The sequence below is a fragment of the Amyelois transitella genome, chromosome 17 (genome assembly GCF_032362555.1).
Source record: "Amyelois transitella isolate CPQ chromosome 17, ilAmyTran1.1, whole genome shotgun sequence".
Lineage (NCBI taxonomy): Eukaryota > Metazoa > Arthropoda > Insecta > Lepidoptera > Pyralidae > Amyelois > Amyelois transitella.
In genome coordinates this window covers 887,536-901,899 of record NC_083520.1, presented here as the reverse complement: position 1 = coordinate 901,899, position 14,364 = coordinate 887,536, and the positions used below count along the sequence as shown (strand labels likewise).

General features: G+C 37.7%; 2 protein-coding genes across 4 annotated transcripts in view; one reads left to right on the top strand and one right to left on the bottom strand.

Annotated features, from left to right (window-relative positions):
* Positions 1 to 360: 360 nt before the first annotated feature.
* Positions 361 to 3,134, bottom strand: LOC106134674 (RNA-binding protein lark). 2 transcript variants are annotated; one of them, XM_060948828.1, is made up of 5 exons: positions 2,950 to 3,134; positions 2,167 to 2,840; positions 1,686 to 1,894; positions 1,146 to 1,187; positions 361 to 619 (listed from the first exon to the last, which is right to left on the bottom strand). In XM_060948828.1, the coding sequence occupies exons 2-5, from the start codon at positions 2,830 to 2,832 to the stop codon at positions 571 to 573; spliced, it is 966 nt and encodes a 321-aa protein (XP_060804811.1). In that variant the 5' UTR covers positions 2,833 to 2,840; positions 2,950 to 3,134; the 3' UTR covers positions 361 to 570. The 2 variants fall into 2 exon arrangements, with proteins under 2 accessions (XP_060804811.1, XP_013190238.1); XM_013334784.1 differs by having other exon boundaries at positions 1,623 to 1,894; positions 2,950 to 3,133.
* A 1,506-nt stretch (positions 3,135 to 4,640) lies between these two features.
* Positions 4,641 to 14,364, top strand: part of LOC106134651 (stress-activated protein kinase JNK) — a 109,005-nt gene continuing 99,281 nt past the window's right edge. The window contains exons 1-2 of one of the 2 annotated variants that reach the window (XM_060948827.1): positions 4,641 to 4,822; positions 5,567 to 5,683. The gene's annotated coding sequence lies outside the window, so the exon portion shown is untranslated. The remainder of the gene's footprint in view (positions 4,823 to 5,566; positions 5,684 to 14,364) is intronic. The other variant, XM_060948826.1, reaches the window with a different exon arrangement.

The following is a 14,364-nucleotide window of genomic DNA, read 5'->3' as shown; positions in this document are numbered from 1 at the left end:
AAAACCGTGTGGTTACCAGGACTTTAGAATAGGACCACTCCAATATTTCTCTTATGGATTTCGTAAAAGGCTAATAAACGCAAGGGAAGGGCTAACAAACCTGGGATTCTTTTAGGCGATGGCCTAGCTACCTGTTACTATTTCGCTTTTTCTCCGGTTTAGTTGAATCTCAATTTCATCATATTGCCATACAGGTGGACCACTGCTACCGGGGTATTGTGATGTATAATATAAGCCACCCCACAAGAGCTAACTTACAATAACTTAACATTTTAAAGCATACAATATATGAAAGATGGAATGAACTAACGAACGATATTGACAGATACAGAGTTTCTTGATGAAAAAGAAAAAACAATGTGTACTTAAAATGAGATTTATTCACTTATTTACATTCCTTCACGATAAAATCCATCATTCATTCGAATCACACTAAAAACTAGAATCTGTTTTTCAGTCATTCCACTCCACTTTAACAAAATAGTCATATAAATTGATTTTCGGACAGTCAAGAAATAGGTACTATATTTAATTACGAATCGGAAAAGATAATCTTTTCTTCAATCGTTCTTAGTACGGAGCGTATCTTCGAGACGGCGACGGTCCGCGCATCCCAGGCCTAGAAAGATAAACAAATAGATTGTAACAGTTTGTGATATCAAATAAAATAATTTTTTTTATTTCTTTCTTTCTATAAAATTATACATCCGTCTGCCGGAAAACGAAATCTGTATACTAATCACAACTTCAATGAAGAACAAGGTCATCCCCCTTTATTGGCCTAAGTGAAGTGGGGGCGACATTTTTGTAAACCAGTTTTTATGTTCGACCAAACCAAACACATCTGAGAAAACCGCCTTAAAATCGGAGCAATAGTTTTCGTGCGATGCGAATACAAACAAACATACAGATAAATGAAAAATATGTTTCTCTTCGAAAAAAAAATATGTTATCAATGTGTTATGTAAGTATAATAATTTTTACATTTTAGAGTTCAATTGTTAATGTACAGGCTAGGCAGATGACAAAAACTATTCTACCAAGACTATCAACATATTGTTGACGCAATATTCACACATTTATTCTTTAACAAGCCTTCTCTTCCCTATAGTAATAAGATAATATGATGTAATGTAGATATTTACCTTCTGTCATCAAATGTATCACGGCTGAAGTCTTCGTACATGCTGTAATAGAAAAGAAATATTGTCAGCAAACATATTATTTAAAATTATTCTTATTATTTTTTTAAATTGAATGGATTATATGATCTAAACAGCTGATTGCCTACAATGGTCAATAGTTACTTATGAGGCAATTTGGTATTTTGGGCTTTTGAGATTGCGTATTACAAAGAAAATGTTAAAATTTTAACAATATATGAAATAATACTGATACATACATACATAAAATCACGACTCTTTCCCAAAGGGGTAGGCAGAGACTACCTCTTTCCACTTGCCACAATCTCTGCATACTTCCTAATAATACTGATACTATTTAAAATTATTTGTTTACATAAAATACTGGAATCTACATATGGCTTTGTGCGGAAAACAATTGCTGTCTTGGATACAAGCTGATAGAAAGTAAAATTGCCACACAAATATAAGAAATCTCACCCGCGGGACATCTGAGGTCCGCGCGGGGGGCTCCGGCGGCTGAACATAGCATCATACGACGACCTCATGGCGCCCATACTGCTGCGCATGGGAGGCAGGCTCGGCATCGGCGGCATCGGCTCGCGGCGCAGCGGCGGCGACGCGAAGTCCCCGCGAGCGCCTCGGGACGCGCCCATGTCTAGCCCCCGGGATCCACCCACTGGGTAACGGCGCTCAAACATCTCACGGGGAGAGTCGAAACGGGCACGGTCGTAGTATCCATCATAAGGATCCTGTTATAAATTAAACACATTAATATTGAAACCCATTTGGAAAGCATAATATTAATCACATTTCAATCCAAATTTAATAGTGTAATAATGAAGTCAATAAAAGTAAAGTAACAAAGCAAAGGAATGTAGCATCACAGAGCCCGCTGTGTGGTAACGGACCTGGACTGAATATAGGTACCGCGTGCGGAGAAACACCCTCGCGCTCGGCCTACATGATGCAGCGGTCAATGAGAAACCGGCGGAACGAAATAGTAAAGATTGAGACGCCGTACCCCAAATCCTCCCATCATGCGATCGCGGAGAAACGGCGGCGGCGGCGGCGGGGGGTAGGGGTCGCGGCCGAACGCCCGATCGCGGAAACCGTTTCGGTCGGGGCCCATCGCCTTGGGGCACTCCTTGGACCAGTGTCCACCGCGACCGCAGCGGTAGCACTGCTCGGGGTCGCCCATGCCCGGCCGCTGCCGGACACGGCTCGTAGAGATCTGCACCTTCATGGGCTGCCCGTCCACCACCATACCGTTCAGCTCTTTGATAGCTTCGTTCACGTCACCCGTCGCGTCCAGATGCACGAATCCATAGTTACGAACAATATCGCATTCGACGACCGTGCCATACTTCTGAAATAGCTCGCGGACTTCGGGCGCGCGCGTCTTGTCTGTGAGGTTACCGACGAATATTTTTGTGGTCGGCGTCGACGGCGCCTTTCTACTCTTCGCAGCTTCTATTTTAATAGCTTGACCATGAACCATCTCTCCGTTTAAGTTCTGAATTGCTTCGCGACCGACTTGTTCATTTTCCATGTGGACGAAACCGTAATTTCTCACAATATCGCATTCTACGACTGTACCGTATTTTTCGAACAGCGGTCTAAGATCGGCGTCCGTCGTTTTATCGGAAAGATTCCCGACGAAGATTTTGAAAGTACCGGCGCCCGGCATTTTAGTTTCTGAAACGCATACACAATTTCACGAAATGAGTCAGCAGCGTTCATGGCGAAATTAGTTCGCAGTACCGTAAGAGACACGGGAATTTTCTACTTACGTAGTAATACTTACCTTCCGCTATCTTGAAGAATGTACAGGAAACCACAAACAGCAACAAAATATATTACAATTACTTAAAATCACCACGAATGTCACTAAATTAAACCCACGCTAAAAGGTAAACTCAGCAAACGCGCTGGCAAAAAAGTAAGAAATGAATCAAACAAAATGGCGTCCGTACCGTATGTCGTGTCAAATCAATTCGGATTGTCTATGCTGTTAAGTGTAACCAACTACAAACTTATAAACTTTTTGTGTATTAAGTGTGACTCTGCATGATAATAAAGGGGATTCATAACAAGAATAGGCATAATAATCTAAAATAAGCCAATTGACTACTAACCACATTAATACAGTTCACATTATGTATACTTCATATCCTAGTTTTTTTTGTAACCCGTATTTAACCAGCGGTACCCCGGTGACCAAACTGTATTCAGCAGACACAGAAAAAATCATAAGTAAAAATAAGAATCGGCGGACTACACAAAAATGATTATAAATAGTAAAAACAAAAAAATATCATCGAAAACCACCAAAAAATTATCGTTGCTGGGAATTGAACACCGCCGTAACAATGTTTTAATTTAGTTTTACATATTGTTTTGTTTTTCTCTATTTTATTTAGTTTCAATATTTACTTTCGCTTGATAATGAAACTTTAGATCACAACCCTCTGAATAACTAACTCGTTGGAAACTGTGAGTCTTGTTGTCTATGACTTTACACGAACGGTTTCTGTTTCCGTCTTGTTGTCTAATAGTAATAGTCTGAAGTCGAGTAGTGCCAAAGTTGAGACTCACTAGTCAGTTTGCATAGTATACACTTGAGACCACCAGACAGTCTCTTAAGTGCTAAAATAATAAAAGTTATATCTATAGTTATAAACTAATTGGACAATTAAACAGCATATACATTTGCATTCGTAACCTGTAAAGGAAGACAATTTACAAAGTGAAATCTATATATTTACTTGAATATGGTATTACATGAAGACCAAGATTAAAATATTTTTATCAAATAAATTGCAGAGAAAAAGAGATGAATTGAAGATGCTCCACTTAACATATGCATGTATTGTTAGTTCTTGATAGGAGATACAACGTCATTGCTTCAAACTCAAGTCTAAAATTTTAGTTTCTAATAACGTTGCACTTGTTAATAATAAAAGTCATTTGGCCAAGATTTAGGCCGATTAGAAAAAATGTTTTTCTATCATCACTAGACCTGACCCTTTCGTATAGAGACGAGTATCCGTCAACTGTGTTAAAGGGACTGCCACACTAATGTATTTCTTAAAGTCGAGTTGAAGAAAAAAACGTGTGAATGCAAAATAAACACGGCGATAATAAGCACATTAAAATTGAGCGTTTGCGTTCGTAGCATGTAGTTGTTCACACATTTGCGTACTGCTCAGCTCATTTTGCGATGGTGCTTTGAATATGGACTTAGAAATTCTGGCTGCAACGGCAATTTATTTATATTGCATGTTTAATTAAGTAATTTGCTGTGAGGCTCCCGGCACTTTAGAATAGGACGACTCCATCACTTTCCTATGGATGTCGTTAAATGCGACTAGGGGAATGAGGAATGCTTCTTTGAAAAATGTACCAAATAATTTATTTCTTCATAAACAAAACGTAAACGTCAATGACAATGTTATGACATTGCTCAATCAATCAATGTCATATTACTGACGGAACTTTAGCTGAGCTGACGGATCGAGTGGAATCGTATTGAATTAAGTGGTTCTGGTTCAGGTTTTTAATAATAAATTAAATATATAATATTTGAATAAATAACTATAGACATTTTTGTATAAGTGATAGTGCATAAACAACATCCGTAGCCATCTAAAAAAAAACTACATTCGAAGCCATATCAGGTAAGTGCAAATTGTTCAATACATAGCTGAGGAGAAATACCTATAGCTACATGTCATGTCAGTCAATCAAATTGCCAAAAGGTTTGCAATTTTAAATGATGTGATTTCCTTTAAATTATAGATAACGTAGGTATGCAGGCGATAAATAATACCGAGTGCGTAGGCGGGTGGAAGCATTGTTTAATGCTTCACTTAAGAAGTTAATGGTGTCAATTACATCGATCGGCATAAGCGCTGAAACTGGTGTTCCGGTGATACGTAGGAACCATTATTTTCTGTTCACTGTTTTAGTTTCATTCAACTGCAGGCAGAAATGTCTCATGCCCAGTTCAGCCATTAGGTGTAGGTTTAAATCTTGTCAGTATAGGTTTTATAAAAGTTCCGAATCTATCAAAAATAAGTTACTTTCAAGTACTAATACCAGAATTATGTGATAGAATGTATATGATCAAATTTTTAATAGTCATGTACCTATTTATCTTCTTCTAAAATCTTATAGCTTACGTCTTCCTCTTTTTCCATTAATTCTTTTTCTACTATAGTAAAAAAAAATTGTCATGTCATATTAACATTTGACTTTATTGCATAATGGCATATACATACTTATTTTATGAAATAATGCTTTTTTTATTAAAAAACTCATGTCTAAAGATAGCATGTAAATTAAAATTTAAGTGTGGTAAATACTTGGTCAATAAGGTCAAGCAGTACCTATAACCTTCATAACTATTTGATTGCTTTTAGTGTTGCTTCTGTGGCTCAGTTTTTCCAATTCGCCTGCGCAATTGGAAATTCTTTTCTCTTCATGGCTTGGATATGGATATATATTAGACAAATTACACAGATTGAGTTAACCTCCAAGTAAGTTTGAGACTTGTGTTGCAAAAAACTAACTTAAAAATACTAGTTCTTAATAAATACTTATGTAGTAAAACATTCAAGACACAGGTCAATGAGAAAAAATTGGTTTCTCATAATGCCTTGGCTGAGATTTGAACCCAGGACTTACTGTGTCACAGACAAGCATACTACAGCTGCACCACAGAGGTCTTAATGATGCCTGAGCTAAGATGTCAATTTATCATACCTACATAACTTGTATATTCAAAACTTAATAAAATTATTCATCAAAATACGGATGAATATTTCATTAAGTATTTTTTTAAAAGGAATAGTATTTATCTTGAACCATTAACATTAGATATTACCGCTAAGCCTGACAAATAAAATTATTCATCAAAATACGGATGGATAATTCAATTATTTTTTTTTAAGGAATTTATCTTGAACCATTAACATTAGGTATTACCACTAAGCCTGACATTACGCAGACGTCACAATAGCCAGATTGCATTGCGATCTAACTTCCATTGTGCTATACATCGCCGCTTCACCCTACATTTTTTATTTCGAACCACAAAGTGGAAAGGCAATGAATGGCGCGCGCGGAACGTTTCCGTGACAGTGATGTGTAGCGGTGTGGGAGGGAGACGGCGGGCGTTGGAGAGGGACGGACGCCGCTCGATACCCCCGTGTTGTAGGGGCGCGTTGTGCCCCCCACCCCGCCGCGTTCAAGAGGGTTATGTAACTCGGTATGAGAAATAGAAGATTTTGTCGTCTTGTTATTGGCTTATAATGTACTAGCGTGTAGCCTTCATGTGATGTTAGTATGAAATTGTTTGCCGTGTGGTTTTCGGGACTTTAGAAAAGAACCACAACATATATTTTTCCCATGAATGTCTTAATAAGCGACTTAAAGGGATAGGCTTATAAACTTGGTGTTCCCCTTGTAAGCGATGGGCTAGCAACCTGTCACTATTAAAATCTCAATTCCATCATTACGCCATACAGCACAGCAACGCCTTTGAGTCTTGAGTCGCTTAAAAGAATTCCAAGTTTATTAGCTTATCCCTTAGTCGCCTTTCACGACATCCATGGGAAAATGTGGTCCTATGGTAATGTGCCGGGAACCATACGGCACGATATACGATGATAGGCTTTTAGCCTTCGCTAAAAGCCACTATTTTGAATGCGTCCCTTATATTCGCGTTTAGCTCTAAATGCATCTCTGTGCAAACCACAACCCAAACCCATTCAGAATTGCACCGTGCTTTACATAGCATTTCGAATGCATTTTTAAACTGCATAAAAATTTCACTCCTCTATTTTGTGTCTCGGTGAGCCCCATAACTTTGTTTTGTCCCGTCTCGATGGTAACCGTTTTCTCCTTAATTATTTGTTTTTCGAAGTATAATTGGTTTTTGTTTTAATTTCAAAATCTCAATTCCATCATGAAGCCATACAACTGAAGGCCTTTCATTCTTCCGAAACTGTTGGCCCTGTCTACCCCGCTAGGGATATAGGCGTGACTTTGTGTAAGTATGTGTGGGCAACATTCTTTATGTACGCCATAGCAACGGTTACCATAGTTTGGTTTAGTTAGGAAAAAATGACACATATTATTTTTGTTGTCAAATATTTTTCATTTTATTTCGTTAATATAGTACTTTAAATTTGATTATTTATCTCCCCTTTTCTCCTTCTGTCTTACATACATACGTACATACATAAAATCACGCCTCTTTCCCGGAGGAGTAGGCAGAGACTACATCTTTCCACTTGCCACGATCTCTGCATACTTACTTCGCTTCATCTACATTCATAACTCTCTTCATGCAAGCTCGGCGGTTTCGGGTACTCTTGACCTTCTGTCTTCTGTAGTAAATAACTAACTTTGCGACTGTACTTCCTACAGTATGTAATTTCAATATATCGTGCTGTGTTATTGGCAATAAAATGAGATTTTGGTTCACCGATGGAAGGTTCTCCGGAGAGGAGCCCACTGTGCGCTTTTTGACATGATCCTGGATTAGGTACAATATATATTTCAGATTCTTACAAGAAACGACTCCTATCGGACCTAACCTAACCCATATTGGATCATATTAAGAGCTGTAATTAGTGAATGTGGTCATTCCCGTTGTCGCCTATGATGACATCCACGGGAAAGAGATGAAGTGTTATACTAACATCCCGCAAAGAATCCGGTACCTTTTTCTTTTAATTTACAGAAAATAATATCAGAAAAGTCATCTCGATACGACCACACAAATATTATATCTTTGCCTAGCTCTATTTAGTTATAATTCCCCATTCGGCCACCGATTGGCCCTGGAAAGGTCAGCAATTATGTAATAGCCCCGGGATCAGGTCCGTCTGAAATTTTTATTGGCCTAGAGTTTGCCGTCGGGAAACTGGGTTGATTTGATATTCTGTTGCGAGATAGTCTATGGTATTTATAAGTTAAGACCTATTTCATTCATTTATATAATCACGTCTATATCCCTTGAGGAGTAGAAAGAGCAAGCAATATTAAAAGATTGTCAGGCTACGTTCAACTGTTAGGCTTGATGATGGAATTGAGATTCAAATAGTGGCAGGTTGCTAGCCTATCGCCTAATAGAATCTAAAATTTACAAGCCTATCCCTTAGTCGCTTTTATGAATGGAAAAGAGATGGAGTGGTCCTATTATTTTATTTAAATTGGTGCAATTGGTGTAAGACTTATTTACATTAGCTTTACTTTAAAATTCGACATATTTGTACGCCTGTAGGCAGATCGTTGGAACCTTGTATAGACACAAATAAAAGTATTAATTAAGCAAAACATTTGTGCATCACCACATTGTGGCATACCACGACCTGCGTCCTGTTAAATGTTGTAATATTAATGCTATAAGTTATACTTTAAACTCAGATTAAAAATTAAATAAACATTATAAGATACTTCCTTCCTATTAAAACTCAGTTAAAAACGCCTACCTAACTGCCCCGAGGCATGGGGTTTCGTCCCCGAGATCTCATTAAGAGGGAATTAGATATAATAATTGGCAGGAGATTGTAATTATGTTAGCAAGAAAGTTAATCCGAATGTTTTCGTGTCTCAGAAAGTTAAGATTTTCAATTACCTTTCACTATTTAAATGACGATTCCTAAAATATTAAAACCATATGATTAAAATCATACCCAAACTAATATTGTTTGATAGAAATTTAGTTTGTTTGTTACCTCTTCAAATCGCTGAGGACAATCGTATTATTACAGTGAAATATTTTTTTTCAAAACACTTATTCGATGAAAATAATCTTTAAAATAGCCTTTTTTAATTTCACTTATCATTAACGGTTTGGTGAATAAAATGATTAATACACCACAACCAAAACATGTGTCACACATTTCGTTTTAGACTGTACAATCATCTAAAATATTTTTACTTTCAGAGCGGCAATCCAAACATTCAATTTCAGAGCTGTGTAGTCAGAGATTAGCCATTCGTTCATTCAATAAACCGCGCCAAATCAAAGAGCTACATTCATCGGACTAGTGATCAATCCATAGACAAATTGATCCTAATGGAATAGAGGCACAGGCGACGGAATAAACCCGTAAAGCCACATTAGCGAATGAAACCATTCAATAATTTTTAAAACGCACCACGGGTAATGGCGTGAGGTTAGAGCAGTTATTGTTGCTTTAGAGCGCGTGTATAGTAAATATGTTGGTTCCGTGGTTATGCAGGGATGCACTATGAGAGAATTTTCTGAAAATCGACGGGTTTTTATGTTTAATGCGGGCAGAGCCTTGTGCATACTATTTTGACGTAAATTAAAACTTAAATTTTCATCACCGTAATGGCATTTTCGCGGTTGTAACATGTAGCTAGATTCCTGGTAAGATTAACAAGTTAATCTTACGGTGTCGTGATATGCGCACTCCACAGCAGATAAATACGAACTCTTAAGTACTAGGCCTGCAATGGCGCGCGAAGCGTGACGTCACCGTGCGATCAATGGCTGACGTCGCACCCCCACCGCCCGGGACACCTCCGCGTCACCGGTCTGAGGCTGTGTTGCCATTTACGGAATAAGTAATCCCGGAAATTTGGGTGAATTTGAGGCTATTTCTGTCCGTTAAGGAGTTTATTTTAATATGATTTTCGGGCTCCAAGCATAAATTTCAGAATGTTATTTGTTGCGAAGTGCCTATAGTCTGAAGAGCCTCATTTATTTATTATTATTCAGCTAACGAGTCCCAACTACATATCAGGTGTCGCATAGACTCCTTCTACACATGCACTGCATACTCGTATTAGGCTGCTGATAAGTCCTTATAAAAAGAGAATCGAAATTTTCAAGACGCCCGTCGTTGTTCCTATTATGGTTTTTTTCAGTGCTATGTTAAACTTGCAGATTTTTTTGTACCACTTGTCAACATCTTGGTGTTTTCACACACCAGACATATAAGCCTCATACAAGAAACTTCATATGTTACTCTTAAGACTTACCTGAGGGGTTAGTGCGAGTTTTACTTGGTCAAACGCGTCGAGCAAGTAAACGCGAGTTTGTATGGAGTTGCATTAGTGCCATCGCGTTACCACTAGATGGCGCTGATTAAATCGCATACAAATTCGCGTTTACTTCATATACTAAAGTCTATATTAACACAGATTTATCTGTTAAACATTGCATCCACATTATTAGTAGGTACCTACGTATATATTGATCACTAATGCCAACAACTGAGATGCAATTAGCATAATCCCAGCTGTGAGAGGCTGATAATGAGCGCTAAGCCGATTGTGATGGCCTCGTGTTTGGATGCAAATCCCGGAGTTACTGCTAGATGCATTGTGAGCTGAATTAGCGTGAATTTGAAATTATGCTAGCTTATTCAACTGCCGTGCGGTTCACGTCACTTTGGAATAGGATCACTCCATATATGTAAATAGCGGAATTGTATTCGACAGTATACTAAAACGTCAATTTAAACGTGCCGTGTGGTTCCAATACAAAAAATAGGACCGCTCCATCTCTTTCCCATGGATGTCGTAAAAGGCGACTAAGGGATAGGCTTACAAACTTGGGATTCTTTTTTAGGCGATGGGCTAGTAACCTGTCACTATTTGAATCTCAATTCTATCATTAAGCCAAATAGCTGAACGTGGCCATTCAGTCTTCTCAAGACTGTTGGCTCTGTCTACCCCGCAAGGGATATAGACGTGACGATTATGTATGTGTATGTATGTATGTATGTCAATTTAAATACAAGAATTGAATTCCCAATCTTGCTCCGCATAAAATCCTTTTCAGAACACAATAAATTCGGTCGGCTCCCCGGGTGGCGCATTCGATTAATAAAACGATTGATGGCCGCCCTCAACTCAACACAGTTGAAAGTTATTAAATTTACTAGAGTACACTCTCCGCTCCGCCTGCTTTATGCGAAACATCTCGCTAATATCCGATCTCGCGTTAATTTCAGGTAATGCTTTCTTAATGCACCGTAGTCCCGTTATTCCCGACTATTGGAGAAATAAAAATGATAAAACCTTCCGATTAACGGACACTTCCTACGGACGTCCAGGTCCAGTCTGCTAGACCACGACTAGGCAGAGAACATGGAATTCCACTTGCCACGATCCTTACAGACCTCTCCTGCTTCCTCTACACTCATTACTATATTCATGCATATTCGACGATTACTGGTACATACATCATTCATCTCCCTTTTTCAAGACATTCGAAATTTGGTCCTTGAAAGTTGGACGAGGCCGGCCCTGTCCCACTTTTACAATTAGCTCTGCCATATAAATCCCTTTCGTTAGCCTGTCCTCATCCATTCTATCGAAATGTCCAAACCATCTAAAGAGTACTTTTCAATTTTGGTCACCACATCCTCTTTCACTCAACACATTTCTCTTACTTCCATATTTTAATCCATAATTTAATGGAAATATAAGCTGGATATAAAAAGTTTTTTCTCGATGTCCATTCGTGGTGGACATCATACATTGCCCAAGTGGTCTTTGAACCTAGATTCTTGTTCAAAAGCCCTTTTTGTGCGCCCCTCGAAATCAAATGACTTTGTGCCCAAATAACCGATTTTTATTGCTAAAGTCGTAATCAATTTATTTATTGTTAACCTTAAAATCGTTGCGTCTCGGAATTTTCCAGAAGTAAAAGGTTAATTGATTGTAACGATGTCGGTTCATTCGATTTTACATTTCTGAGCTGGGTGAATAATTGTTTGCAAATTGTCCTTTCGATTTCTTTTGAATATTAGAACAAATATTTGATTACGTTTTTCTTCAATTTCAAATTAATGACTTGTGGAAAAATCTGATGCTCATTAAAATCGAAAATATATCTCAAATTCACAGTCAGGCAGGCATTTTTAATGATTTATCATAATACCTACTAGCCGTGCCTCGGGGCTTCGCTCCTGTGAGAATTTCGGGATAAAGGTAGGTACCCTATGTGTTTCTGGATTGTATTGTACCCGCGTTTAAAATTTCGTCAAAATCCAACCAACAGGTTTTGCGTGAAAGAGTTCTCCCAAACATACACGCATAATGAGAAACGTTTTCAATTGTTATTATACGTTTTTTAATAAAATTACCCTAACGTTTAGAACACGCAAGTAGTCGTATCCACGAAGCAATATAACATCAAATAATTTTACCTTATTACTAGATAAAATTATTAAAAAAATATATTTTTGCCAAGCCTATCATTAAAATAGCTCATATTATTTAATGATAGGCTTGGAAAACGGATTAAAAAAAATTAAAACCGGTACTTATTTTCACATTGTATTGTTGGGAAAACTTTTACTACGGCGGTCAAAGGGTTAAAATTGCGAGATATAAGAGGGTGCCATTTCGATTTTCAAATAATGTGATCGCGTGCGATGCCTGTGTACTCTTTATAAGGTCGCACTCAATTTCGGCGCGCAATCAACGCTTTACGGTCGCAATTTCGTGCGATGAAATTCAGTTATTAAAAAAAATTGACACCTTTGTGAGTACAATTTTGCTTTTTAGACAGAAGTTTTGTGTCTATGTCTATAAAACATTCACATACATACATGAAATCAAGCCTCTTTCCCAGAGGCGTAGGCAGTGACTACATCTTTCCACTTGCTACGATTACAGCCGTAATGTACCTACGTATCTAAAGGAGAGTAAATTTATCTACGCATACTTTTGTAAAAAGAGAATCGCCTCCAATCAACATCCTCCTTTTTTAAGTCGGTAAAAATTTTAAAACCTTCTCCTTTGTATAACAAACACTTTACTAAATACCGCATCAAAATCGGTGCAGCAAAACGCGAGGTAATCTCGGACAAACATACATACATAAAGGAGAACCACCTAAATCACACCTCTATGCCACGGCCACTTACCACGATTCCTATTGCTCACTTCACGCAAGCTCAACTTGCTAAGATGAGGAACTGACGCCAGGTCGTCCCTTATTTGGTCAAGGTATGTCCGGCTTCGCCATCCCCTGCAACGTAACCAACCCCCTAGTTATAATTAAGTTCAAGTCCACACACATACTTGTATATTTATATTATGACGGCCTCTGTGGCGCAGCGGTATTAGGCTAGGGCATGATGAGAAAAGAACTTTTTCTGATTGGCCTGGGTCTTGGATGTTTGTCTATACAAGTATTTATTATAAAATATAGTATCGTTGAGTTAGTATCCCGTAACACAAGTCTCGAACCTACTTCGAGGCTAACTCAATCTGTGTAATTTGGCCCGAAAAAAAATATATTTGTAGCAAACAAATCAAATTCACATCCATATGTTTAATCTATCTTCTCAGATTGTATACTTTTTGATGGCAGTTTTCAAATGGAGGTTTTTATTTCAAACTCTCGCAGATGTGGTTTATTTTACTAAATATCGTAGGGTTTTCTTCAAACCAGCTTCATTTTCCATAACGTCGAGAGGTTTCAATTGCCGACAATGAGTTATGAGGGTAGCCTGAAATTCAGATTACCAGTGAGCTAATTAAAACTTTATCAAGTTTAAAACTTGTCCAAAAATAAGATTTTGTTATTTATAAGCTTAATAAAGGCCCTTTGTAGTTTTAAGGTGAGTTTTTTTTAATTACGTATTTGATCATAAATCCTATACTTATTTTGTTAATTAACTAGTTTTACTCGGTGCGAATTTTACACCACCTACAAAAGAGTACAGGTTTTTCGCAAATCCTCGGGAACAATATTTTTAATAAGGCAAAAGGTACATTAGGTCCTTCTCCAAACTTTTAATTGTGTATATGCTTAATTTCAAGCAAATTGGTTCAGTAGATAATGCGTGCAGAGTTAACAAACAAACTTACTTTCGCATTTATTATATTAGTTGAAACATTGATCCAGCTGGGTCCCACGTCCGGAAAAAATTGTGTTTTTTTTTCTAATTTTGATCCCAAAATACCACGTTCAATTACTTTCTTTACAGATTAAAAAGTGAAGATTATCAGTACAAATCATAATTCTCAAATCGATTTTTGAACAAACTATTGTTCTTAATTGGCTTGGGTTGAAATGTTGGCGTTAAAACCTCCAATGTTTATATGATCAACCTCTCGGTATTCTGATACGAGTAACGCAAGTCATGGGAATTGATTGGAAATTTACATTAACAAGGTGAGAATATCGGAAGAGGGCCAATAAGTACGTTCAAGGTAC

Bases quoted from the DNA above. Each gene is read 5' to 3' on its own strand.
- LOC106134674 (XM_013334784.1), bottom strand. From the start codon at position 2,832: ATGCCGGGCGCCGGTACTTTCAAAATCTTCGTCGGGAATCTTTCCGAT. The intron at 1,188-1,622 runs GTGAGATTTCTT...TTTCTATTACAG, and splicing joins GGACCTCAGATGTCCCGCGG to CATGTACGAAGACTTCAGCC. The intron at 620-1,145 runs GTAAATATCTAC...TTATCTTTCTAG, and splicing joins GATACATTTGATGACAGAAG to GCCTGGGATGCGCGGACCGT.